This window comes from Xylocopa sonorina, chromosome 3 (assembly GCF_050948175.1).
Source record: "Xylocopa sonorina isolate GNS202 chromosome 3, iyXylSono1_principal, whole genome shotgun sequence".
Lineage (NCBI taxonomy): Eukaryota > Metazoa > Arthropoda > Insecta > Hymenoptera > Apidae > Xylocopa > Xylocopa sonorina.
Window position 1 is genome coordinate 11,794,865 of NC_135195.1, and position 26,931 is coordinate 11,821,795.

The 26,931-nt window shown below is 47.3% G+C and overlaps 2 protein-coding genes across 3 annotated transcripts in view; both read right to left on the minus strand.

Annotated features, from left to right (window-relative positions):
• Window positions 1-3,422: 3,422 nt before the first annotated feature.
• The window catches only part of LOC143422296 (trypsin-1-like), a 279,262-nt gene continuing 255,753 nt past the window's right edge, over window positions 3,423-26,931 (minus strand). Inside the window, exon 6 of the mRNA XM_076892854.1 lies at window positions 3,423-3,432. The gene's annotated coding sequence lies outside the window, so the exon portion shown is untranslated. The remainder of the gene's footprint in view (window positions 3,433-26,931) is intronic.
• The window catches only part of LOC143422263 (protein O-mannosyl-transferase TMTC1), a 178,758-nt gene continuing 176,573 nt past the window's right edge, over window positions 24,747-26,931 (minus strand). For both annotated transcript variants that reach the window (XM_076892771.1, XM_076892770.1), the window contains 2 exons: window positions 26,399-26,528; window positions 24,747-25,195 (listed from right to left, as the gene is read on the minus strand). In XM_076892771.1, coding sequence (XP_076748886.1) covers window positions 25,010-25,195; window positions 26,399-26,528 — 316 coding nt within the window. In that variant the 3' untranslated portion in view covers window positions 24,747-25,009. The remainder of the gene's footprint in view (window positions 25,196-26,398; window positions 26,529-26,931) is intronic.

Here is a 26,931-nt window from a genome sequence, read left to right on the forward strand (position 1 = left end):
GAACAGATTAACTTAGCCCAGGGTGCCGACGTGGCGGGTGTTGATTTGATGTTGACGCAGCTCCTGTGCCACGTGACTGTTTCAAAGTGATTTCCGTGCCGTCGAATTCTTTACCACCTCGATTCCCATTTCTGCTCCGACGAGCGCTCGATTTACTTTTTAGAACGTGCTCGGCTGCTTACTTTATCGAATAAGGGGACGAGTAGCAAGAGAAACCGTACCCTCTGCTCGCAATAGAAATCGAAAAGTAGCCGCGAATACAGAGTAAATCGAAATGGAACAAATGGCAACAGCAGAAGTAGAGGTAGAGGGCAAATAGGGTGCTAATAAAAATGTGGGCGACATTCACCGCGCTCACCACCAGCGGGCTTCCACCATCAGTCCCTATTTCCGCAGTTTCCCCGTTAGCCATCGATTTCCACAAATAGATTCCAGGTCCTAGCATCGATCGTCCCTACTTTTAAGACACGAGGCGACTGGATAACTCTATTGACGAGTCGTCCCTCGAAATGCACTTCTCTTTACCTTCGCCGTGCCCTTTTCCGGGCTCGTATTTTCCTCAACTTCTTCGAGCCATCGCGAACGTCCCAGCGGACGCCAAAAAACCATCCGATAGAGCGCGCTGTTGGTAACAACTGGAAATTCGATGTTCTCCAGTCGACGACGCGGGAGGAACGATTCTGAAGCAATTCTAATCATCGAATTACACGTGACAATCAATTTCCCCGCAGGCCAATAGCAAGCTGGAGTCGTAGCCGACTTAATCAGAGGGCGAGCGTAGCTACGCTCATTGTAATAGCGTGTCGCGTTCGAAAGTTGTATCGGACAGGGCGAGCGGTGAGCCCTGGGAGTAACGAGCGAAGTACTTCCGGAAGCGGGGATTGTTCTAAGATTCGTGTTTATACGTAAGTGCATATTCCCCTGATGAACCTTGCCCCCGGCAACATTTACCGGGGCGGATCGTAAATCCTGCGGAACATGGCGGCAGTTATCAAGGAACGTGTCTATATGCAAACGGAATTGCACAAAATGGAAGCGCAGCTTGTAACTTGATTCCTCGATACGAAGCACGCGAGTAGTTCGTACGGGCAGGCACAATAATTCAACCAATATCGAGGAGAGGTATACGCTTCTATACCGGGTGTCCTTGGCGATCGTACCGCGAAAAATATGAAGAACAATCGCGTGGCAAAAGTAATCTTTTACATGCGAGACCTCTACGAAAATACCAATTTAAGCGCAAGTTCTTGCTTCTTGTGATGCTTGAAAAATTTCGAGTGCACAACGAATTACGAGACAGTGGAAAGGTAGGATTTATCATTGACGTACACGTAGCTCGTTTTGTTATACCATTTGGATTAATTCTTTCTTGAAGAATGATTTCTTCGGATAATACATAGACTTTTTGAAACCGTATCACGATTACCTGTACACCCTGTACGTACGAAGGCGAGCTCTGCGCGAGGTAAAAGTGCTTATATTTCCCCTAACTGCTTATACTTCCACCATCGCGTCTGCCTCTCCCGTTTTCGATGCCACGGTACGATAGACCGCTCAATCGTTCATTTTAATGATACCTGGAAGAGCAGTTTGACCTTTCCAGTTACGAGCCCTCCAATTTACAATTCTTAGCTCTAATGGAAGTATTTATTGCCTCAGACTCTGCCGTTGACGCCGCGCCGTATTTCCTGGCATCATGGTTCAGCTGGCGGTTAAATGGAACGATGGAACCAATTAGATCGCTGGGGGTAGAAGAAGGTTTAATAACGCAGGATTTATTAAGCTGTTCGTACACGGTCCTCGAGGTGTATTTGCTACGCTCGAGCAATGCAAAACGACCAGGGGAACTCCTGACCGATTGTTTCCTATTGCCCTTCATTGTAGAAAAATGCTGCTCGGTTGTATAAAGCATCGCGACCATAAAAGCTCGACAGGTATTGTAGTTTCGGTTGTTTAAAGGGTCCCCAGCGATTGCGTCCCGCCCTTGGAACGAAACGGGCCTGGATACCAAGAGAAACCGTCACGCTATAATTCCATTTGATCTTATTCTTAAAACGTCGTCGAGGATTCGTGCTGGAAATACTTGAGACCGTGCCGCTCGTAGCAACGGGGGTAAATAGTTGGTAGTTCGCGTCGCGGCAAGAAGGTCACAGGATCAGACAGCGATGAACGGTGGAGCGGGTGGGTGGACGCGCGATGGATGGAACGGGGGTGCGCTTAGCGTATATTTGAATTCCCTCGAGGTGAATTCTTTGGGGGAACGGGTGCAAATTTCGTCCTCGACTGTGACAGGTTCGCTCGCGCCTGGTGTTACATCCTTCTTCGCAGGAACGAGAAATTATATGACAGTTAAGGGATTCTTCTACCACGGGGCGAATGTTTGTAGATCTAGTCGCGTTCGACGAATCTCTCGACGCTGTTGCACGCGCCAACACCAGGCGAATCCGCTTAGATCCCCTCGAGAGTTCTCTCCTAGCAATTACCATGTCGAAGAACAGGTTACAATTATACGATAACACGTAAACTCTATCCGTTTAGTAGCTCGACGAACAAAATTAGAAGACACAGTGTGAGGTGAGAAAAGTTCGAGACAAAATGCGATACGTAAACAATCAGCACGGTGAAACAGGTGGAAAGAGAAAGGGCGGAAAACTGGAATAAAACTGTGGCGGTGGTGAAAGAAGAGGCGAAGTATTACGTACCCGCACTTACATAATGTATCGGGTGGGTGACTCGACTCAGGGCGGCACAAAGTAGTTGGCAACTACTTAGGGAGAAGCGCGACGGGTCTGACGAAACTCTCGGCAGACTACTTATAAACTTATTTCGTGGCGTGTCTTTAAAATGATATACCTAGGCAGGTAGCGTCGGCTACGAAGGACACTGCCTACGAGGAACGAGCCATTCAAGGCGAGAGGACGAAGGCCATCCGACCGTGCCAATTCTCTACCTCATCTGCCGGTCCTGCGTCTCCATTTCCTCGAGATAAATTAGTTTTTATGGTCGGGCGATCCGCTAGGACCGCTCCGCTCCAAAGAATAATAACTTCCATTGGGTACCTTCGAGCCCAGCCCTCTTCGTCGCTCGGCTCTCCTCTCCACCGGAAACTTACCGTTGTTTTCAAATTAATTCGAAACTAACGCGTTTTTATCGAGACGGCCCCGACTGTAATTTCACATCCGGGAATCTGAATAATAAGGAACATTACGACCAAGTCGGTTGTGAAATTCTGTTTAACGCTGGTGGGTGCTGGAAGAGGAGTGCCTCCTGCGCATTCAGTCTTCGCTGGTTTTCCATTCTACTCGGGAAATTGAATGGACTGATGAGTCAACGCTGAGTGTTTCTCAATGAACAAGTGTTGACGACGCTTCACAATTCGTAAATGATGTCTAACATGCATCGATCTAACATACGTCTAGTCCAAAAACTTTCCTACGCGCAAAAGAACCCCAAGTATCTCGCAGTTCTCCGAACGAAATACTTTCAAGTTCGAAATTGCGGGAAGAAAAAGCAAGGTGACCAGAAAGTCATGGAAGGGTGGCTGGGAGGCGTGTAATAACCATCGATGGCTAGCACGCGGCGCGGTTATAATAGCGAAATAAATCACCGACAGGAAATCCCTGTTCCCGCGTGGGCGAACCGGCGATCGCCCCGGAAATCGATATACGCCCGTGACACCGGAGACATCGCAATGTTCAATAGCGTGGCTTGGATTCCACGCTGTTCGACATTCCGCGCATACGAGCCAGCGCCACGTGTATCGGCCACCCTTCACCTATGAAGAGTTTAACGAGGTTCACGCGCCACCGTCGCCACCCCCTCGCGGGCCAACCCGCTGTTCCCGCTGGAACGTGGCTCTGAACCACGGTATCGTCGAATGAATATGGATGAAATATGTATTATGCCGCCATTCTTCATCCACCGGCTTAGGCGACCAAAGGTTTCGCCTCTCGGCCCGCTGCCCCTGCCCTTATATCCTTCGAGCGTGGCAACTATTTCGTATTCATTGCTCGTGCCCGTCGATCGGCTCGAAAAGGATCTTCCTGCTCGACGCCAGGCGTCTGGGTGAACCTGGGTTCATCGTGACCAGTCGTCCGCGACTTTGACGCAGGCTGCAATGCACAAAGCTCCCCGTGGACGCTGGTTAATTAGATTGGCCGCAGTCGCTCGCTGCGAGACGATAACGTGGCTCGCATCGATCGATCGTTTTCGCGTCGAGAAGAAGCTGTGCCTGGGAAAGATTTTTCCAGAGACGACTACGATTTTCTAAAAATTCCACTCTGGCATTGCCTACGCCTTGAAACGAAGTTGTGGAACGTATATACTGGGATCAGTATTGCAAAGTAACGGAATAAAGGAAGAAAAGGAGGGGAACGTAAGAAGAAGAAACGTGGCAGGGGTATAAGAGAGGAAATCGAGAAAAGAGAATAGGAGCGCTAGTAACGCGATGTAAGGAACAAAAGGCAGTTGCGAAAAGATTGCCAGTCTGGGGAATAAGAAAAGGCGGCAACAACGGTTTCTCGAGGCTGTGCGCACGCAGGGCGAGCTGAACCGAGCCAGAAATTTAATTTACCACTTTGTTCTACGGTTGTTCGGGAAATATTTCATAAAATTACCGTATTCTCCTTTGTGGCCGCACGACTGGAATTAACACGGTTGCAACAAGGAATTAATGTAATTACATCGCTGGGAAGAAAAGAACGTCTCCTGATGAAGTTGCAAGAAACGAGAAGAAGAAAGCGCTCGCTGTAGCGTGTAACGTCGTGTCCATGATCAGACAAAACGATCGTCCACGCGGAATACGGAAACAGATTCACGCGATCGATGAAGTCCAAGACCGATAAATCTCATCTTTATGGAAATTCCGGGAATTTTTAATATTCCGCCGACGTAAACTGCAAATTAGGTATATTCTGAAGATATTCTCGCGAGCTGTAAGGCGCGAACGCGCGAAATGACATTACGGCCTTCTCTTGTTCTTTTGAATGACGCCGTCGGGACGCGAGGGCCTTGTAATTCATTCTTAAGTTTAAATAATGCAAACTTTTAATGACCCTACCACTCGCGACTGCTTCCTCGGCTTTAAGAAGTGCCGTGGCTATTACCTTGCTTCGCTACCGCGTTGACGAGCATTTTTACGTTCGAATAATGTAAAGATTCCTCGCGCAGTCGCTACTTCCCGTGGAAATTTTAACAGGCTCGGACTTTTAATGTATTACTTTCTGTCGGACATTTCCAGGGAGTGAATTATCGAAGTTATTAGGGCCGTAAGAAAGTTTTTAACGAATCGTAAATACGTTCCCGCGGATTCTGCGAACTGAAATTTCGATGTAAAACGTGACGAATAGCCCTCGATCTCTGCTCGTCATTAAGACGTTTCGTTTACTGTTAACTAGGCGCAGATCCGTTTCCTACAAAATATCCTGCCAGAGTCCAAAAACAAGAGGACGCCCGCGGCATTATCGGAATCGCATCGAGTCAGACTTCGCTGCTCCGTCAATATTGAATTTCTATGGATGGAATGAAGCGTGTGCCTCCTTACTTCCTGGCAAACCCACTCTCTCTCCATCCACGGTGCGATGCGTCGAAAAAAGGAATCAAACTCCAACCTGGTACCGTTCTTGGACATTATCCACTCGTGGATCTTGCGACAGGAGTCGCAATCACGTGGTAGCAGCGAAATTCCATTTCACGCCAGCGTATATCGTTATTCCTCTCGATCCCCTTTGCGTTTATTTGCTCGAGCGTACGCGTTACAAGTCTCACCTTCGCTCTGTCAACCAGTAGGGTACGGCATTTATCGGTGGAACACTTCGTTGCTCGAAGGAGGACAACGAGCGCCGTTCTCCAGACTGTACGAGCCTTTTACGAGCTCGCTGAACGGTACGACGCATCTGTGCGCCGGTCGAAGGGAGATAAAAGCCTTTAAATATTTAGTCGAAACCAAAGAAAAAAAAAAAAATAGTCGGTTAGACGATAAACCCGGTCGAGTAGCGAGGTAGTAAGGTCGAACGGAAGGGTCGCTGGAAGAAACCGGTAGGGGTCACGGATCAAGCATCCGTATGCATTATACATGTCCTCCGCCAAGTCTCTTTCCATCGCATCCATTGCCTTCGGACAGCCTATTCTAAGCGTCGCTGTACGATGGTCCGGCGATAGTGCTCGCCCCCTCGACCGATAATGCCTCCAATATTCGTCTCTCTTCGAGGCAAACGCCTCTGGCTGATGTACGGATTTTAAAACTGCGAGGGATGTGCACCAAGGGGCCCTCTATTTCACAACCCGCTCTGTTTAAGCGTGGGCTGGTCGAAAATAAGGGGATAACATCGAGAGGAGGAGAATAGAAAATTGTGGAGTTGGGGTGTTCGTATTCGAAAGAAAATGTTTGGAGCATGGATGGTGCGTGCATTCCCATCCGCGTACAAACGGCTGGGTTTCGTATTTCGAGGCAGCGATCAGAATTAATCGATCAAACCGCGTCGGTGTCGGGTAAATTTCCGAGACATGATTTGCAACGGCACAGCATCAGGATCCTGTAACTTTAACACGTAGCAATACTGGATTATACTGTTTTCGTGTATTTCTACATCTCCCTTTGGAAAGCATCTGTCATGAGAGAATTCGCAAGTATATATACGTAGATTTCGTTGCTGGTGTCTCGCGAATGAAGCTTCAGAGTAATACTTATGACAATGTGTCTACGATTTACTTTACGTCTTGCAAACAGCTCTGCTGCGTTCATTGTTATTCATCTGTGGGAAACTGAACCAGATTGGTAACCATTCGATTAAAACGTAAAAGTTGTCAATACTGGATTGAGAATCTGAAAAAAAAACACTCGACCATAAATGTTTCAATTGTCACTATTTACATATTTCACCAACGAGTTAATACAACTTTTACAAGGTTCTCGAAGAGAAAGCGACAACCCCTATCGTTACCACTCTCCCTAAACCTCGCGAGGACAATAAACAGCGGACGAGCGACAAAGAAGAAGCATCGATGGCGGCGATTCGGAGCACGTGGCACCGCGGAGTTAGCAGCATTTCGTTACCGCTGCAGGGGGATTCCATTAAAATTAATAACGCATAATCCGCGTGTTCCTCGCCGTCCGCGGACAGATTATATCGGCGTACGTCGCCGTGGTCGTCGTCGGACCGCCGGCGGGCAAATGAAAATCGTGGCCTCCTGGAAAATGTAGCGATTTTCGAAAACGTCAGCCAGCCCACCCCTCGCTCGTGTACGCTCGTGTACGGTCAGGATAATCCAACGCGCGCTGGACCAACCCTCAACGGTCGGACGCTGATCCGTTTATTGCGTGGAATATTACACGGCGTCGGCGCGGGGATTAATAATGAACGGCGACGTTGTCGCACGTAGGCACCGCCGATTATCGCGTTTTACAATGGAAATCGCTCGCGAAGTGTCCGTGTAATGGCAAACACCGGATCCGATTTAATGAAGCACCGATGCTCGATCAAAGGCCTGCTCGCGTCGCGCTGTTCAGCGACAACGAAATGCATTTGCACGATACATTTCCTCGTTTCTGTTGTAGCCCCTCCTCTACGAGCATCGTGATCGACTCTTCCCTTTTCCCCGCAATTTTCATCCAACCCTCGCACGTTTATTCTGCGTATATCTCCTTCCGAGTTTTAGGTTTGTTTCTTTTAAATTTATTCTGTGATATTATAAAATATTTTTACGCGACACGGTTTTTACCGTTCTCATCGAGAGCGGTAGTGGGTAACGATAACTTTCTTAATAAACAGATGAATTTTACGCCGCCTCTTTCCGTTAATGGCGTCTGGCGGTAAACGCGTAATCGATATATTTATGCGTGAAAGTTTGAATTAAAATACATTCCGCGTCGCAACGTGCCCCTCTTGCACGCGGGCTGGACCAGTTTTATTCTCGAATTAAACCCGTAATTTTGCCCGTTAATGGGATTTTCATCCCACGGAGGATGCAGATTCCCGACTGCGAAATGAGACCGGAGGTACTTGATACTGTAATTTTTAAACCGTCTCGCGCTATGGCAAAAACTCCTCTGTCATATCTCTCTGACACAGGTAGGTATTCAACGTCACGCTCGTTTATTCCTATCGTAACGAACGTTGCGCTTTTCACAGCCACCCCAGCGAACGGTTTTTCCTTTCCCCACTGGAAGCAGAATTTCATTACGCTCGTAATTGTTTATATTACAATTACCTACAACTATCCAATAATTAAATCTTCGTGCGAATTACACCCTTCCTATACTATCAACAGATTGCATCAAGCTTGCACGCGAACGTAACAAAATTATGGTCCACAGCCAATCTGTCAATCGTACCAACCTTGTTCCATTCTCGATCGCCATGATCCTTGGTACAAGAAATCCACTCGTACAGAATCGAACGGTACAGCACTGAAATTTCCCTGGGTCGAGGTACGCGCGACGCATTTCGCCAGGTAACAGAGTTAGCGGTAAAGTTAAACGGGTGAAAAGGAAGTATCGTAGGCGGTGGTTTCAGCGGCCAGGTCACCCGCGCCCGTTACTTTTATTTTCTTTTCATTTCGCCGTGCCGTCTCTGCGGGCGCGGACCCCGGCTCTCGCCAAGGAAAAAGTAATATCGCTCAATGGAAAGCCTGCCTCGAAGCCATACGGTGTACGGTGCCGGTGGAAATTCGATAAAACAAACTGCACCGGTATAGAACTGGCTCAGCTGCGGCGCGCCGTGGCGCCATCGCTGAAGGATGGATCCTGGACAAGTTATCGTTCGGTGTCCCGCGCGCTAGGCGTGGCAGCCATCAAAGTTTCGCGACGTGAAATCGCCGTGGGAACGTCGAGCCGATCGAACCGGCAGCCGTGAAATTCGCGCGACAGATTTTCTCCCGAGACTAGACGAGGAAAATGGCTCGTCGATCGCCCGCTGGATTTCGAGGTCGACGAGATCTCCGCGCTCCGTCTGCACGGGTGGTTCGCCATCGTGGGTGAAATTTTTGGGAGCTGGTATTGGTGTCGCGAGAGGCGAGAGGAGGTTCTATTCTCGAAGCAGCGCACGTGGAAAATAGATACCATCCAGAATGAAACTCTTGTTTTAATTCAAGATTAAGATTTCCGTTTTCATGCATTTCTTGTATGCCCTCGAAGAGTCAAATGCCAAAGGATCCACTCGACTCATCCATATTTATAAAACCTCACCAACCTCGTATACCCTCCAGGGGAATTCAAAACCGTGACAAATACACTTTGTTCGGGAAGATGGAGGCCGCACGGTCTATTTACCCGAGATAGAAATGAAAAAACGGTGTATTAAGAGGAGAGCTTCTGGAACAAATGGCGGAGCTTTCGAGCTTTCTGTATAAGAATCGACAAGAAACGTGTGCCGCTTGCTCGCGGCCTGATTTATGCCCGCTCGTAAGAATTCCAACGCGCCGAATGTATCTCCGTCATATCGATTCCGTCTCGTACTTATCTTTCGTGCATGGGGGCCTAGTTAACCGAGTGGATTTCGAAAGAGGTCTGCAAGACTGCGTTCGATGAGAAATTTCACGAAACGATATTTGGTAAGAAACTGAAACGACGACTTATTTGCGTTTAAATTATAAAACAGCAGTTAACAGTTGCGACTCCTGACGCGGGCGTCTTAACCTCGACGCGAAATGCGCAACATTCGTTACGATCCGCGCGTTTTATATTTACGCAACGTTTTTATACCGGACTATAAAATCGTCCGAAAACCGTATAAAGCCTCTATCGGGTGGAACGCATCGTGGATACATGGGCGTGGGTATATGGGATCTTGGTAAAGGCGGAGCGTGCGAAGCTAACCGCGGAACTAACAACGGGAAGAATTATGGGGCCGCGTAAAATATGTAGAGGTGATGTAAGAAAAATTATAGCCGAAGGTTTCTGTTTTTTCGAGGATAAGGTAGCGGGTGAATAGAAACTCCTGCTTTTCTCCTCTGATTTATGCTTTCCCCTTCGGACAAGTTATTTATATATATCGTTCCAGTGGACGTGTGAACCGAATTGGCGGGCAGTATTCCAAACTTCCAAATCTCGTTGTGTTATAAATGGAGCATTAAATAGTATCGTATACATATCATTTGTCAGCCACCTCAGTTTAGACGGCTCTTCTTAATTCCTCTTCATCTTTTTCCTTTTTTCTTCTTATCATTACTATTACTATATAACCGATAGATAGACGCACGAAAGTCTCAAATTTTAATATAAACTCAACGAACAACGCAGCTCATTCATCATCTATGTCAATCGAATCACCTCGACTCAGCTGACCGAGAAAAATCGACTGTAATCGAATCTATGGGGGGTAGATTTACAACGAAGCAGAACATCGCTTGGCGAACCCGTCGAGCGCAACGCGCGTTGGTCCTGGTTCTTCTCCCTCGTCACTTCCGGTCCTCTTCCTCCTTCTTATCGTACACAACGCTGGGCGCGTGCATCGAGAAACTCATTTCTCTGGATCTAGCCACAAGCTTATTCGGATGTCCGCAATCGATACACGGTTCCACGGGCGGTTTTGTCGAAGAGCTTCGTTGACCGGTCTTGGGAGCCAGGATCCTTTGTGAACGTCGCCGCAGTCGCAGAAACTTTCGCAGAAGCATCCTCGAAGTCGGTCGATAAATTCGCGACGAACCTGGTCGATTCTTTTGTTGCCTCCGCGGTTTCAGAAGTTTCGTATTATTTATCGTCCGTTGCGCCATGCGGGCGGTTTCTTGAGAAAACTTCTTCGAGGCGTCCCCTTTGTAACGCGAGAGATCTGATTCATTCGTTGGGTAATTCTAGCGACGGCGTTGTTGAGTTCCGCGGACGCATTTCATTGGGTAGAAGTTCGAAAGGAGACTTGTCGTTCACGGTGTCTTGATTGGCAGAAATGGAGTTTCATAAATTTATATTATTATTTTGCAGAACGAGCAGGTAGAGTTCGTAATTATAATTAGTCAGAGTTTCATCAGTAGCGTGCTGCATTTCACGGGCATCGTTACAGTCTGCCCACGCGAAGGAGAGAAACTTCAGTAGAACGAACAATAGAATAAGCCACCGGCAAGTGGAATACACGCGCATTATTCCGACGTGGCGAGCGTACGAAGTAGTATTGACAATCGTGCGTCGCTGCGAGAATTCGTGGATAAAAAATGTTTTTCTCTGTAAAATATTAACATTTCCAATACACAAAACCACTTATTTCATACAACACTCTTTCAAAGAAGTGTCAACTCTGCCTTACAAAAGTTATCACCGTTAAACTCGAGATCCAATCTTTCACCCTTCGCAGAAAGGTGTCTTCCGCGTGATAGTACGAAATGGTCCCTTTTTCGACCTCGACCAAGAGCAAACTGGCAAACTAGGAAGTTCCTCTAACTATCGTCCCAGCAAACATGAGGTGCGGTATCAAAGTGACGGTAACGTCGACGAGACGGACGTAGAATCGAAGATTCAGGGTGACACGGAACGGGGCGAAACTGGAAGCTGAATTGCATGTAATTGACCCGGGTGGGACAAAGCGCGCTCATTAATCAATGGTGACGTAGGGGTTGACGTCGCGTCCCACGGGTTGGCGCAATGCAGGCGCGCTTACCGGTCCATTTATTTACCATTAACGGCTCATTAGTGCGGCAGCATTCATCTGTCTGGTGGCTGCATGCAACTGGCCTCGCTCTTTTCAAAGACCAGAGAAACGGGCCTATTCCGGCTAGAATTGCCGGGATAGCTTTCGCTGACGCCAATTCCACCGCGTTTCCATTGGCTCCTGTTATCGAGTCATCCGACTGGTTCGGAGGAATTGAAAGGACACTGTATTCGAGTACTATGCGCAGCGCATGATTCGTAGTTCCTCTGGCAGAATGAACGTTAGTGTTAACGCATAGATGGTTCTCTTGTTTGGAGCGTCGCTGTACGTTTTCTCCAGCAGCTTACAAGCGTCGAGTTGTAATGGAAATTTTTCAAATAATTTCTGATATTCTTCGAATATTTTTGCACGTAAAATGCAATTACTTTTGATAGATTTATTCGAGCCACGATCAAAATCAAATCAACCCCTCTGTAAACTGCTAGCTACGCAATGGTCGTATATATCGAAACAGCAGTTAAATTGCAATTACACCTTCGGTGGGTTCTAACAATCTGCATCAATAAATTATTGCTATAAATGGATCACGCGTATATTACAGTTTCGAACATAATAGCAGCGTGTATTATTGTACGGACTGCAAACAATATCCTTCAGCTCGGAACGCGTCATCAATTACGCTTCAATTAACAACGAACGGTGAACTATCGCCGCATCGAATGCACCCGGGGTTTTTCAATCCTATTCCGCGAATTTATTTTTTCAACGTCCGCGACCACAACCTAAATAAATATTTACGAGACGCCGCGCGTTTTCGAACGCTGTAAATTTCCCGACGAATTACAAAATTGAAGCGTGAAACTCGCCGCCGGCTCGTTCATCGCGGCAGTCAACTTTTCCCGCCTGAAAGCGCAGTAATCACTCTTTGAAAATATCCATCCGCGAACGTTTTCCCGTACATGCTTCGCGCGTTACACGACCGGAGACGAGCGGTTCAAACATTAACAAGGTCGACCCGGCGAAAAAATGAAAATTATCTCGTTTGCAGGAGACTACCGGCAAACGAGCCGCTCGCAAATGTTTCACGCGTATTTAAAAATTCATGCTCGAATTACGGGACGGGCCGTGTTCTCCCGCAGAACCGGGATCAGGTTCAATATGTACCCATGAGTCGGTTCCAATGTGAAACTTTCGTGGGATATGAATGCCACTCATAAAATTACTCGCTGAGATGATGTTTTATTCTACGTGTCTGCGAGGTGCTTGAATTATACAAGCTCGTGTCCAATCCTGCAAGTAGCGCCAGTGAGGGTGGAGGTAGCTGGCGAACCGGTGAAAGGTGATTTCATTATTCTTGTCCTCTTCTGCTAGCGAACAGACTTTGTGGCGCACTGCTTTCGACGTGCAAGTCCAAAAGGTGTGCGTGTATATATAATCTGACAGATACGAGCGTTCGCTCCCTTTTGTGTTTTATAACAACCGAGTGGACGCTGAAAACTGGAACCGATTGTACTAATGGCTTTCGATTGTACGATGATACCAATGTATGCGTTTGCATGCTGTACAAACGTTCGCACATTTATCGCGTCGTATCGATTCTATTTGACGTACACTCTCATCCCTACTAATCATGGCGACCAGCGACGCGGAAACGTATCCCTTCGTTGGGTACGTGACGCGACGAAGAACTTCGTCCTCGCCGTTGAAAGGCGTTAGCAAGATGATGCTGGTCGGTGTTTACCCGACCCACGTTACCTTCCAAGAACTGGGAAGTTTAATTACACGGAGGCGAGACAGTCTCTCGCCGGAAACTTGGACGCGCCATCGCTTGTAGTCGCTGACCACTTTGACTCGAGGCGTCTTTGATTTCGCCCGGCCTGTAGTAACCGTCCAATTACGCGTTTCGATCGATGCCTCTGTTAAGCTCGCCTGTTTATTCGGACAAACGGGCGGACGAAAGTTTCATTTCGCGTCTGGCGATAAAAATCCGGGCGAACGTACGGCTGGTGCGGTTGCTCTTGAAAAATGTTCCGCGTCCTGGCTGGAAATCGTCGTTACCGAAGATAACCGCGAATCTGCCCCATCCTCCAGGAGGATCAAGCAACCGGCTGGCAAATAAAATCCTTCGAAGCATACGAACCGAGGAACGAAGTGCGTATTCGATACACGTACGAACGTAGCGGTAATAAAGGAAGGTAATAACTCGGTTCTGCCCTAGGAACGTACTGCGAAATACCTTCGCCAGCCTGTTCCATCTCGCTATCTATTAACCTTTCCTTTCTACCAGCTTCTCTCGCTTTCGTTGCTCGTCCCGTCTAACGTATATACGCCTCTACAGGCTCTTGACGTATGGTCCTTTACGATCAGGATAAAAATCGGAAGCCCGCCTCGCCACGATTTTACGATATCGCGACTCACGTTCCCCTTTTGTTCCTTTTACGATCGATTCTCTGATGAAGCTTCCATTTCGTTGCGTGCCGTGATTCTGTACTGGTAAGAAGTGGGTATAAGTGGAGAACGTTCAAGGTCAGTTGTTTTTTGGCGACGCGCGAAACAATTTGACGATCTCGATGCTCTGCTTCAATCGCATGGTATTGGCGTAGAATACTCGTAGAGACAGAAGTTTCAAGTTGACTCCATTTCGTTTTGGGTCTTGGTATTCCTTCCACCGTGTATCTCTAGCAGGATACATATTGGTTCGATCGAACGGAAATGCATCCAAGACTTTCGAGAGTTTCGCGTATCGAACCATGTTCGAATTAATGATCCAATGAATTTCAGAGCTGGATTCTAAGAAGCTTGATGGAAGAGAGGTGGCCTTGAACGATCCTTCCACTCGATCGCGTTTACCGTACCGTCCGAGGAAAGTGGATAACGTTTCCTTTCTTCGTTGCCCGTCGACAGAAGGCGAATATCCGGTGCGCGCGTTGTTTGCATACGAGTCGCCTTACGCGAGCGAGAAAGTGGCGATCGTTTCTCAGCACGTAGTCGTAATCTTTTACGGCGCTCCACCGTGACAGGATTAACGTCGCGGGGCTTACAGCCACCGCGTATAATTTTATTCCCGCTTATCGTTCGAACGTAAACTGCGTCGCGTTCGGTTCGCCATATTTTATCCAATAAAAGCGAGCCATCTTCCGGTTCGCCATACCAAGAGGTCTCGTACGAGTTCTCGTCGAGCGTCGCCTCGATGTTATCCACCTTTGACTTACCAGTAAACATTTTACTCGACAATTCTTCTTAACAAGGGTAACCTAAGATACGTCGACGATCGACGGCTCCGTTGTTAAGCTGAAGAAGGGGTGCCGCTCTAGGCAGGTGTACAGAAACGGGCCAGGCTCGACGGATCCCGATCACGTAGGCGCGACCCATGCAGCGGAACGCGCATCCATTCGAGGGGTTACCGAGGAGCCACGGCCCGCCAGGATAATGTCCGGATTCGTATTCCCACGTGGTGCCAGGATCATGTAGATCCGCCTGCCATTATCGGGAAATCCGCCTATCGAAAACGTGATACCCGTCTTTTGCGGCGCGTAAATCAAACCGCGCGCACTGCCGCCAGGGGGGATATTCTAGGACGCTTTTACACCAGGCTCGATCCGGGGAGGCTGCTGGACGGATTTCACGGATTCCGTCTGAACCAATTGTCATCGACGGGGCTCTGAGATGGCCGATCGAAGGGTGAAACCCCTCGACGAGGCGCAAGTTTCACTCGCGGTCGGATTATGCGGACGAAAATCACTTCTGAAAGTGAAACTCTAGAGGAGCGTATTTTCAGCGAATGGGTTAACCGAAAGAGGGAAATGGTTGGTTTGATGTTTAACAAAGAAGAGCGTAATGACGCGTAGGGGAAAAGATGGCGTGGTATAGCGAAGAGGAAGACGCGGTGGGACGACGGTTGTCAGTTTGCGTCGTTCAGTGGTCGATGGCGCGGCTGGGTGTTGGATCGGTCGGTGAATGTCGGTGGAACTGTTGCGTCCAAATTCCGTTCCACCGAGAGCGACCGAGATTTCGATCGATGATCCTCTATCAGTCATGCGTTTACACAGATTGCTCGTCCGTTGGCATATCGAAAATACTTTCTGACGGGCAGTGCATATATGGGATTTTCCACCGTCGACGAATTGCTGCGGTGAAAATGTCGAGTTGGCTTGTTGTTTTTTACTTTTTTTTTCGTTTACAAAGGTTAAGGTGAGTTTGCTTTGACGTTTCGTGATGGATATGTATCAGCGTCGCTGGGAAAACCGTACGCGTGACATCGTTGGCGTTTCTTCGATTAATTTATTCGTAAACTGCGTTTCGTACGTATTAATATTATTGAATTATTCGTACTTGATTTGAAGTTACATCGGACGATTCTGATCGCTGAAAAGATCGTTAATTCGTTAAGAATACGTAATGAAATAATTAACCCTTTACTTAACATTATTTGAAGCATTCACAAGCAATTCCGCCATTAAAGCCCATGTTATAATCGAAGGACCGTGGAGACCTAATAACATGCGACTTACTAGTAGATTAGAAGGATGATTGGAACGTACCACAGAGCAAATCACCAGGGATACTGTTGAAGCTCGTAACAAGTATCATCTCGGAAATAATGATTAAGGTGGAATCAGTGGACTCGCGAAGGGAGCGACGCTGTGTAAATCTTCAAATAAAGCGGAATCTTATCAAAATTTCGATTACTAATTTTGAGGTTGCGAGGATTAAAAATTAAAAATTTTAATTACGTTGAATCTTCTATTCCAAAGATCGCGGAAGCGTAAGCGAGCTCGCCAAGCTCATACCCCTGCGAGGGCATCCTTTGCGTTGGTAAACGCGGCAGTTGCTGCCAAAACCAATCAAGTCGATAATTGGCGCGGTGTCCGTCGACGGTGTAGGCTGCCAGTCCCGGTGTTTCTCGTTTAAATAAATCAAAAGGCTGATCGAACGAATCTATAAAGCACGCCCAAAGCAAAAAAAAAAAGAAAGAAAAAAGAGGGAGCGAAGGGGAAAAAGAAACGAGAACTGGGGAGTGGGTGGCGAACGTGTTGGACGGCTCGATTGATTTAACCGTAACTTTGGTTGCGTCTGGCTGGATTATCAAGAACTTAACGAACCATTGAAAAAGTTCGCCAGCCCACCACCGCACCCTGCGTTATTTAATTATAGCTTCGCGTTCGATGAATTTCGCCAGAATTGGCAAGCGGCGGAATTGATGCATGCGAGCCAGACGATTAACGCGTTCCATTGGCTCTTTGCGCGAATTATATCGATCGCGAATAAAGATCGCGAATCTAACTGGAGAGCTGATCGCCAATCCTTGGAATATATCGGGATTTTTGTTGGGAATTGGAATGAAAATATCATTTGGAGAACATCAGAACGTTTGTCGCGTGCGTACGAATCGATAGTCGACTCGTCGAAGGTGTTCCTCGCGTTAAAATCACTATGTAACCTCGTCGACAGGCCTTATGCGAGCGGTTCGAATCGAAGAAGGAGCTCGTCTTATTTCGATGCTTTCCCTGCTCGTTCAGATGGTGATTTATAAATATTAATGGTCGTGAAAATTGTATATACGCCGACGGAAGATCTCCATGAAAATAGCGGGGACTACAGGCTTCCGCAAGAGATTTATGCCACCACCGGTTTGTATTCGAGGCTCGACGAATGCCACGCCGTTTTCATTGATATTCGCTGTGATATTTCGTGGTTGTTATTCGATTTTTCGCTCGAGCCCGGTTCGCAAACAGCGGGCTTACTTGTAGCTTTTTGATCACCCTTGAATATCACCCGTTCATATTTCTCGATCGGCAAATGGACAACTTAACAGGTGTCGGAAAGGGGAGCGAATGTTGATTTGTTATCGTTTAAAAGGATGAAAGCTTTTACGGGTCTCACTAATGGAATAATATTCTGTTTCGCGATGACAGAAATTGTCAACACGGCTCGGAAGTTGAATGAAAGTAATTTTATCGATATGGTGCGTGTACGTTCTATTTGCAAATATAGAAAACGGACGTATAGATTGCAACTGTTCGATGCCTCAGGTTCAGAGATCGATAGGGTATCTTTCGATAGCGATGATCGAAATCCTCGACATCCAACCAATTTTGACGAAAGATGATACTTTTCCTGATCACTTCTCATTCAATATACATTTTCTCTTGCATTATGCACCAGTACCATTCGGCAGTCACTCGTCTCACCTAGCAAATTTATTTCTCCACACAGAATTACTCTTCCCGTTGACTTGCTATAATTCACCAGACACTTGGCACACAAGCGTTCATTACTTCAGCAAACAGCGATACATCATATTCCGTGGACGTTAAGCACGGGACAAAGGGGAAGGGAAAAAGGACGATCAGAACGTTCCACTTCAAAGTGAACGTCGACAATACAAACGAACCCCGGAGACAGTATTGTTTCTCTCGGAGAGCAAACCCTCGGTCCCGAGCGAACGGGAGCCGACGCGTGCGTCTTGCATTAATCAGAATATTAAGTCTGTTCGTTTTCCACGCGACGAGGAAGAGCGACGGAAAATAGAGGGGACGGTTGAGAAACGACGGCAAGGGGCGCGCTCCCTCGCGTAATCGCGCGCGGAATTCAGTCCTCCCCTTGCCTTTTCAGTGGCCGCCTCTTCCGCCCGCCGCGAGGGTTCTGCACTGGCGACGTAGCCGAGGCTATTTCAATTCTGACGCGTTAAACCACCGGCAATTACCGTTAAAATTACACGATACTTACCGTGCCACCGAAATTCTGCATTGCGCCGCGCCCCCTATTATTTCCGGCCGCGCTGCCCCCGGCTGGCGTCTGCAACGCGTTCCATTGTCAGCCTCGCATAATGCCAGTGACTCCTCGCAACCACCTGCGGTCACCTTTTTCACCCAGCCGTGCTTAAGGGCGAGTCAACTGGACGCAACGGTGGATCCATTCAAATACGAATGATCGTTGTCGACTGTGCACCCTGATTCATCACTTGCTCTGCAGGATGCTCCTCGCAAGAGGAAGCAAACGTACATCCTTCTCGATTTCGATTCAGAAAAGTGTGCTTTTTACGAAAGGAACTTTAGGATAACATGATACTACTTTTTCTTCGTTTTGTTGCGCGTATAAAGTGTAGGAAACATAGCTGTGCTCGATGCAGGCAGCATCGATTGTATAGCGAATACACAAAACCAGTTAGCGTTCGGTTTGATAACAGAATTTCGCAAAGTTTCCGTTCTCCACGGGTTACCTTGATGATATTGATCTTGGCTAGGGGGATGATTGTCTGGTCCGAGGAATTCTCTTCCCGCTTATACTTCTTATACTTTCGGTATGTCAGCCGCTCCCTGATGAAGCGCACTGCAATGTTTGCGAAACGTCGACGACAAGAATTTTTAAGAGTCCGGGAACTATTCGGCGTGGCCAAGTCCAATACAACATACTTTATCCCGAGTCGGGGGTAGAAACTTTCCTCGTGGGAGCGAGCGGGGCGAAATCTCCCCGCTAAAGCCAACGATAATACAAACGGTAAATTTTCCTCTCCTCCCTTATAAAAATAAATCGCACGATCGAGTTACCGGCTTACGAAAGAAAATCGAGAGCAACAGCGAGAACTGAATGCGAAAGGAACGCAATGGTTTTAAGTCCCCTGCGAAATCAATCGAATGGACCGAGCGATTCGTGTACTCCCCGAGGTAACGCTGACGACGCGCGGATAGATAGGGTAGCTGGCTGGTCACGACGAAAACGATCCACTAATTCGTCCCGTACCGATCGTCGAAGCCGCAATTTTAACCGAACAGCCGTAATTAAGCGGGTTGAAACTGGATAATTGATGGTGGCGCCGCGCAGGACAGCCGATACGGGGGTGGCTCGAGCGGATCGGCAATACTGGCGACGCGGCTCTGGGTATCGGAACATAAATCGAACGAATACCCATACATGTATATAAACATACACTTTATTATGATAATTTATAATTGCATTCGTATTCACAATGAATATGCGCAATAACGTATTGTAATTAGATGTACAAACTGGTCTATGGAGTAATAACCTAGACTAATAAAGTTTTGCGGTTGATTATATACGGCCCACGTGCAGACCGATCCCGTGTCGATCCATCAACTCCATCCGCGACTTTTCCTTTCGTTAACCGTCGTTCAGATTGGTCGAATTATTACAATTGCGCGGATACCCGAAATAGCTACGATTTTGATTCATTCCTTACAGTTTCGACTTTATTCTTCACGCGATTCTATATTTGCTTGCTTAATGTTGACACTGGACAGCGCGATTCATTCTGTTCGTAATGTTTTGACAAGGAAAATTGGAAAATCTATGCGATTCCGTTTAAAAGCTGAAAGGATATTTCGAATCAAGTAACAGGTTCAAAGTCGCGAGGCGAATTTAAATTACTCGAGTTAAAATACTTTTGATCGATCCAAACGAAACGTTGCGTTCCCTCAAGTCGAAGTCGTGGAACGTTAGATCGACATTGAATCTCGGCCCGTTCGTTCACATAATCGTGTCTCGACGATCGACCCTGCCAATTAGAAACTTTGACTTTTGGAAAAGGAAAACGCGAAAGCAGCGCGACAAATTGTTTCCGCGAACGATTGTTAACCTTCGAGTTTGTGTTCTCCGGGAACTGGTAGGAACTGAACTGGTTGGCGATCCGTTAACGAACTAATGAAATTCATCGTCCGATTTTCTGATTCCACGTAGTCAGAAGCGTGAGCCGTTTTAGTTTTCGTTCGTCTCTTTTACGTACCTTCCTCGTCGCACGGTAAAGTTCGTTCTTTTTCCCACCTCGTAGGCATTTCTCGAGGACTGCGACAAACAAATAGGAACGAAAGTTTGAAAGAATAGCATCCGTCGTGAAATTGTTACGGTTGAAAAAATGAAGCCGTAGGTTTCTTTTATTCGTGTTGTACTGTACACAGTATAAGCGATGAACAGCCCGTCCGTCTATTCGTCTTACTTCGCTGAGCAATTATTGTAACAATTTCGGTACCGTTCAGGTAGTAAAGCATAGCTATATAAATACTTCTCCGTTACTATTCGTTACGATAATAAAATAACGTTTACATCGTCGTCTCAAGGAATTACAGCTGGATCCTTAAATTACATCGATTCCATTGCGACCACCGTTTCGAAACCGAAAGGTGCCACATCCTGCCAGCTTCATCTACGAGCTCTCTCAGTCGCTCCGATTCTTGCGCGCGCGCAACTTTAAACGCTATACCTGCCTTCCCATGTTTCTTTTTAAGATCCAAGCGAACGATATTCGCATTAATCTTGCCGCGTGTGCAAGAGGTGTTGCGTGTCTGGAACAGCGAACAATTTACAAGATACAAAATACTTATTAGTAGGTTAAAAGGAATTCCTCGAAACTATCATAGGAATAGGCACCAAACCGTAGTAGAATTCATTTAACAAGGATCAAGATCTACCAACGAACATGTGCCTACCAGATCAAATTAAATCGTAGACCATTTCAAGATTACTTCAATAAGATCGCGAGTAAAGGGAACAACGTAAACGACAATTCACTCGAGCATTTCAATTGAACAGTCGCATACATCGTCCGCTTTGCCGATATTTCTATCGTTACTATCTGTACAGTTGTTTCGATTCTAAAAAAAACTCGACCAGTTAATTTCTAAACGCACGTTCACCGGCATCCCTGTTCCTTTCAATAAATTCGACCAATTCCGTACAGTTTGCACGCCTATTCTTACAACGCACCCTGTATACAATCCCCGGATACATACACTCGATCGATCCTCCAGCTACCCCTCGATTCGACGGTAGGACAATCCTCAAAAATATATATCGTTCACGCAACACCCAGCACACGGTCCATACCGAAGGTACGTCGCGGCACGTGCAACGGGGCGCGCTTAAAAAAATATTTCATCTCGATCGAATCGACCTTCAGCGACTACCGGCTACACCACCGACCCGGTTGTCTCGCGCCCCGCTCGTAACCGGCAACGGGGTCCGATCCTCGGGAGCGGTTTCGTGAGGTAAATTGCTGCTTGGCCAATGACAGTCGTCTCCTCTGCTTCGTCACCAACGTGCTTCGATTCGAAAAACTTTCGACGAGGAAAAAGGGCCGCGGGGTCGGGGGTGGTTCGGTTCTAGGAAAGAGGAGGAGCAGGCGGGACGTGTACGCGAACCAAAACGCAAATTTTATCGACAAATTCGCGTCACGTCCGTGCACCTTGACGTACGCGAATCTTATTTGATGCCGCCATCGCGTACGATCCACCCACGCTCCACCCTCCTCTTTCACCCTTCGGAAACTCTCCAGAGCGACCGATTCGATGACCGCCCGAGTGGTAGTCCACTCGAATTATTATTACTCGAACGTATATAATATCGTAATAGAGAATTGTTTTCGATAACCATCGCCGGAATATTTCGATGTCTTCACGGTTCTTTCCTTCTTTTCTCGGTTTTTTTTTCTTTTTTTTTTTATTTAGTGTACAGCGTATATACATTGGTCTCCCATTAAGTTTTGGCAACGTTTCGACCAAGGTGTTCGTTTAAAGGGACAATTTACCAGAACGGGCCATCGGGAGTGTGCAATCAACGAAGAAGCGAAAGGGGAAATGGAAGGGGCATCCTACGTTGCCTGCGACCTCGTTCGTACGAGAAACTTGGACCGAACACCCTCTACCACGACGATGAGCATCTTGCGCCTCGTTCAAGGTGTTTGTACGACCGTATACGGTCGGGTAAAGCGCGAAATCTTTGAATCTGGTGTAATTTGTGCGGATATATAGAATGATTTTCGTAAATGTAATTCAAAATGCTCACGTGTGCGATGAAAATAAATAGAATTGTCAACTATGCATACTCGTTACTGTGCTATCTTTAATTTTTTACTGGTGGTGTAGATTGAAACGTTGCGATTGAAATCCGCGAGACACTCCGATGTTTCTAAGAGTGAAACAGCAACACACAGACACTCTATTTTTCGATGGCAAGACGCTTCGATTGATTCGTTTCCCTTTACTTGCAGGGCGTGAAATAAGTTTCGATTTCTCGGGCGTCTGTAGTTGATTTTAAATGGAACTTCGACCGTTCGGTTGTACTTTTGGCGACCTGGTTCCATCTAGGTCGGGGAGTTTTTTTTAAGCCCAAGCAATCCGTGTTAATACTATCGAATCAAGAATCGACGCGTTCAGATATCGGTTTGTTAAATTTATCAGTGTACTTAAGAATTAACTGCATCTTGAGAAATGAAAACCGATAGGTAATTATCAATTAATTTACGAGCACCGTCCCTTTAAAGACGCGATGAAATTTAATGAAATTTATTTAATAATGTCCACAGGTTCGAAATTTAATAATAGCAAATCAATGGATTCGTGTTTAAGCAATAACGGTGGAAATTGTAGTTTTCAATTTTTTTTTTTCTTTTGCGACATACTGTAATTCAGATATTCGAGGTAGAGGACGATTCCGCGGGAATAGAAGTTAGAGGCAATTTAGTTTCGAATTGGTGAAAAAGGAAAAGCCCCGGCAACCCCTATCGTTTCGCCCCCTAAAATTAAATTCCATAGCACTCCGCAGGTGACCGAAATTAAAAACAATTGCACGATAACTTGAAACATCCGATCGTTAAAGCAAAGATGGTCTAATAAAAAGATCTGATGAACGTTTAAACCGTAACGCGAGGTTCTCTTTCGCGTACGTAAAGAGCGTAAAAATTTCAATTCCAGCCGTTGACCATTTTCATTCGCGCGACAACCGTAGTTGCGGAAATCCGCAGCGAACAGCGTCTCACCTGAACGTTCGAAACGTTGCCGAACAAAGCTCATCGAGGAATGACGTGCATCACTATCATCCCCCGTCGTTTCACTTCCATCAGCGCGCACTTCCTTACTCGATACTCATACAAAAGCCATACCAAAACGGCGAGAGAACGCCTGTACGTTCGTTAAACGCTAAATATTGGCACCGTGTAATTACATACGTGCGGAGAACATCGCGTGTTCGGCGTTTAGAGACAAAACACGCACAGAAATATTCGAGGAAAACCCTTACGACTTACGATGACAGCGAGTCGAGTGAAGCGCCCAATTTGTACACGGTTTCCGTAACGCTCCGCGTGCATCCTCGTCAAACTCCTGTGAAAAATAAATTCGAGAGCGCACAACACATGGGGCCCTCGATTGTTCAACGCTCTCCGTGTCGTCACGAAACACGGACCGAGTTACGTTACCGAGTTAACGATATTTAATATTTACACACCTCCGCGGGCTACTCGCGATAATACGCGAGTCCACGTTGTCCGTAACGAAGGCAAGCCTTTGTCTCGTAGGAACGAAGTAGAGAATGAAAAGTACTCTTCGAAACGATGCGGTTTGCCCCCCTCGTGATCGTGCAACCCTCGCCGTTCAGAGTCGACTCGCGTCTAATGTCATTGCGTGTCTGCGTATCGCGACTGTTCGTAATTTTTCCAGAAAAAATTATTACTCTACACCTGTTTTCGATCGAGTTCCCGAATCGTCCGACGTTCGACTCCTTTCGTTAGGCTGTGGCACGTGAAACGTCTGTTCGAACGTTCCTCCGCGTGTCTCGATAATTAACAGTAAGAAGTTAGTCGGAAATGAAGGTGAGGTACAATCTAACACGTTCGAGTTCGAGACGCGAGCCTCGAAGTTTAATTAGCAGGAAAATCCCGTCGATCGCGAGGCATCCGCGAATGAACGCGCGGAGAGACAGCAGCGATCAGCAGCATCGCGAGGAGTACCGTTTCTCTGAGAACGTCGAAAGCACACTCAAAAGTACAGCGAATATTTATAAGAAACACCTCGAACGCCGTCGATAGTAGTAACTATATTACCAAACGCTGGTTCGTCACCTGTCCAAACGGACACCAGTCCAACCACCAGTCCGATTGCTGCAAACCTTGGATCACCGTTACTTCCGCTCCCTTCCATCGTTCGCGTTCTCCACCAAGATACGATACGTACGTTGTCCACACGATCAACGAATCGACCAGCACACCGCACATTTGGTCCTCCCTCGAGAAGACGCTCTCGCGAAACCGTTCGATCGATCCCAACCACACTCGCAGCTTCCACGGTACCTCGTAGTCGTCGAATGCTTAACGCCCAGAACCCGTTCGAAGAGCACGCTGGCTCCACTCCGCGTATCGACTTCTCTTCTCGATATTCCTCGTCGAATCGAGCAAAAACTCGAGCGATATATCACACGAATAGACGCGGAAGCAACGATCCTCTTGGCCCGTGTTCTTCCCTTCCGTTTCTTCTCCGTTCGTTCGCGTCGTCAGAGTTTGGGGCGGCAAGAACGCAGCCGTGCGACCCGACGAGTCTTCGACTGGGGGCTAATGGAGCCGCGGACGACCGCCCCGTCGAGCTCCCGTTCAAGGTGAGAGGGTGAGTGGCGCAGAAAGGGGGTTAGTCGGAAAGTCGGCCGAGCTAGAGCGTCTCCAAGAGGTTCTGGACCAATAATGCGGGTGCCGTCACGCGTGCCTTTGCCTTTCTCGACTGTCTACAGGTACGTACGCTGCAACGGGGCGCCCGCTCCAGCTGCTCCGACTTGTTGCTGTCCTGTTCGAGCTGCACCGACACGCTGGCGACACGCGGCGTTGAACACCCGCCCTCCTGTAACAGACAATTCGACGTGTTTCAAGGGCCAGCCCCTGACGTTTACCGGATCGTCGACCGTGCAGGGGTCGAGGGGACCACCCGGAAGGCCATCCATGGCTAATCACCGCCCTATGACTATCTACGCCTCTGTCTTTTCATGGTGCGGTCGAGTAGGTGAATTTGTTGTCGGTGTTGAGGATAGGGTGAGTTTGAGGAGTTTGTGGTTGACGGCACGAGTGAGACGTTGAGAGTGGAATTCTATTTTCCTATGAGAAAGCGCATGAAAGAATTGCGTTTTTAAATTGATTGTTAGTTTGAGCTCTCTGCTTAGATTTAGACGCCAGTTGTATAAAGTACAAGCACTCGAAGCAATCGATACCGTACAATTTTCTACGGATTGAGAAATGAGCGGAAAAAGAAATAGTAAAATAGAAGGAGAGGCAGTGGACCAAAGTGGCCAAGTTTCTACGAGTTGAATCGTTAACGACTGGAATGAATCGAGCGAAGGGTGCCGCGAAAGGGTGCTGCGCGGCGCGAGCGAACGAGAACGGGGTGGAAAGGAGACCGAGCGTAGCCGAATCTATTTAATTAGAATTATAGCGATACGACGTGACCGAGGAATCTCAATTAATCTTCGTGAGAGTTTAAAGAGGCCGCCGTAACGGAAGCGAGGGCTGGCTCGCGGTATCCACCTCTCACCCGGCTAATTTGTTCAATTACTTTTATCGCGGCGGTCCCGTGACCGGGAACGGACGTGCGCTCCAAGGTGAAATGAAGCGAGCACGGTCGAAGGGAACTGCGGAAATATTGAAAAACCCTGGTGGATCAAAGCGATTGGATCGTAAAGCAGGGTCAACATCGAGCTGTCTGGAAACTTCATAAAAGTATTAATATCGTGTAGCGGTTCGCGATCGCGTCGCCCTTTCGGCAGGACCACTCCTCGCGAGGGGCTGGTAATAAATTTTATTATCGAAAGTTTCGTAATTTCGATTTAGTGCCTGGTACAGCGCCACAAGTCGCGTAGTCGCGATCAATCATTTTGGTAATGTGCTGTTATTATGATACATCGCCGGTAATGGTCCGTGTTATATTATGTACGGGGGTGTATTTTACGTGGTACCGCGTAATGCGTTTGATTGCGGATAGAATATTTACAATAACTGATTCTACGTGATAATGGTAATTGGTGTTGGTCGAGCAGAATTGAACATTACTGACCGAGAAGCAGATATTTCCTTGATGCTGATGCGCCCGGCGACGAGATTCACTTTGCAGCTGCCACGCGCGTATATAAAGATCGCCACGATATATGAGGCCGCCCCGTTTCGCTCGTAACATCAGGTGCCATCTGAAACGTAAATACGGAAAACATATTTCAGCCTGCTCTGAATGCGATCAAATTTAAAATGATCCCTTCGCACGCAACGATAAACACTCGCTCCAACGCGCTGTTTGCCAGAGAACAGAATTCTCCATGCACTCTCATCCAGGAGTAGTAACCATGTATAATTTTATCGCTCGCCGTCGAAATGCTATTTATTTCGCCTGCTAATCGCGACAGATATCAGGCAGGCAAATTTTTCCGTAGAACGCGTCGTTTCTCAAGAATAAAATCGATCGAAGGGCCAAAAAAAACGAGCACTCCTCGTTTTGCACCCTCGAATGACAAGAAATATCACGGGTAGACCAGCCGCGGGTAATAAGAAAGGGAACGCGCGTTTAAGGTGGGCGCGAAATAAATTACCAGATGG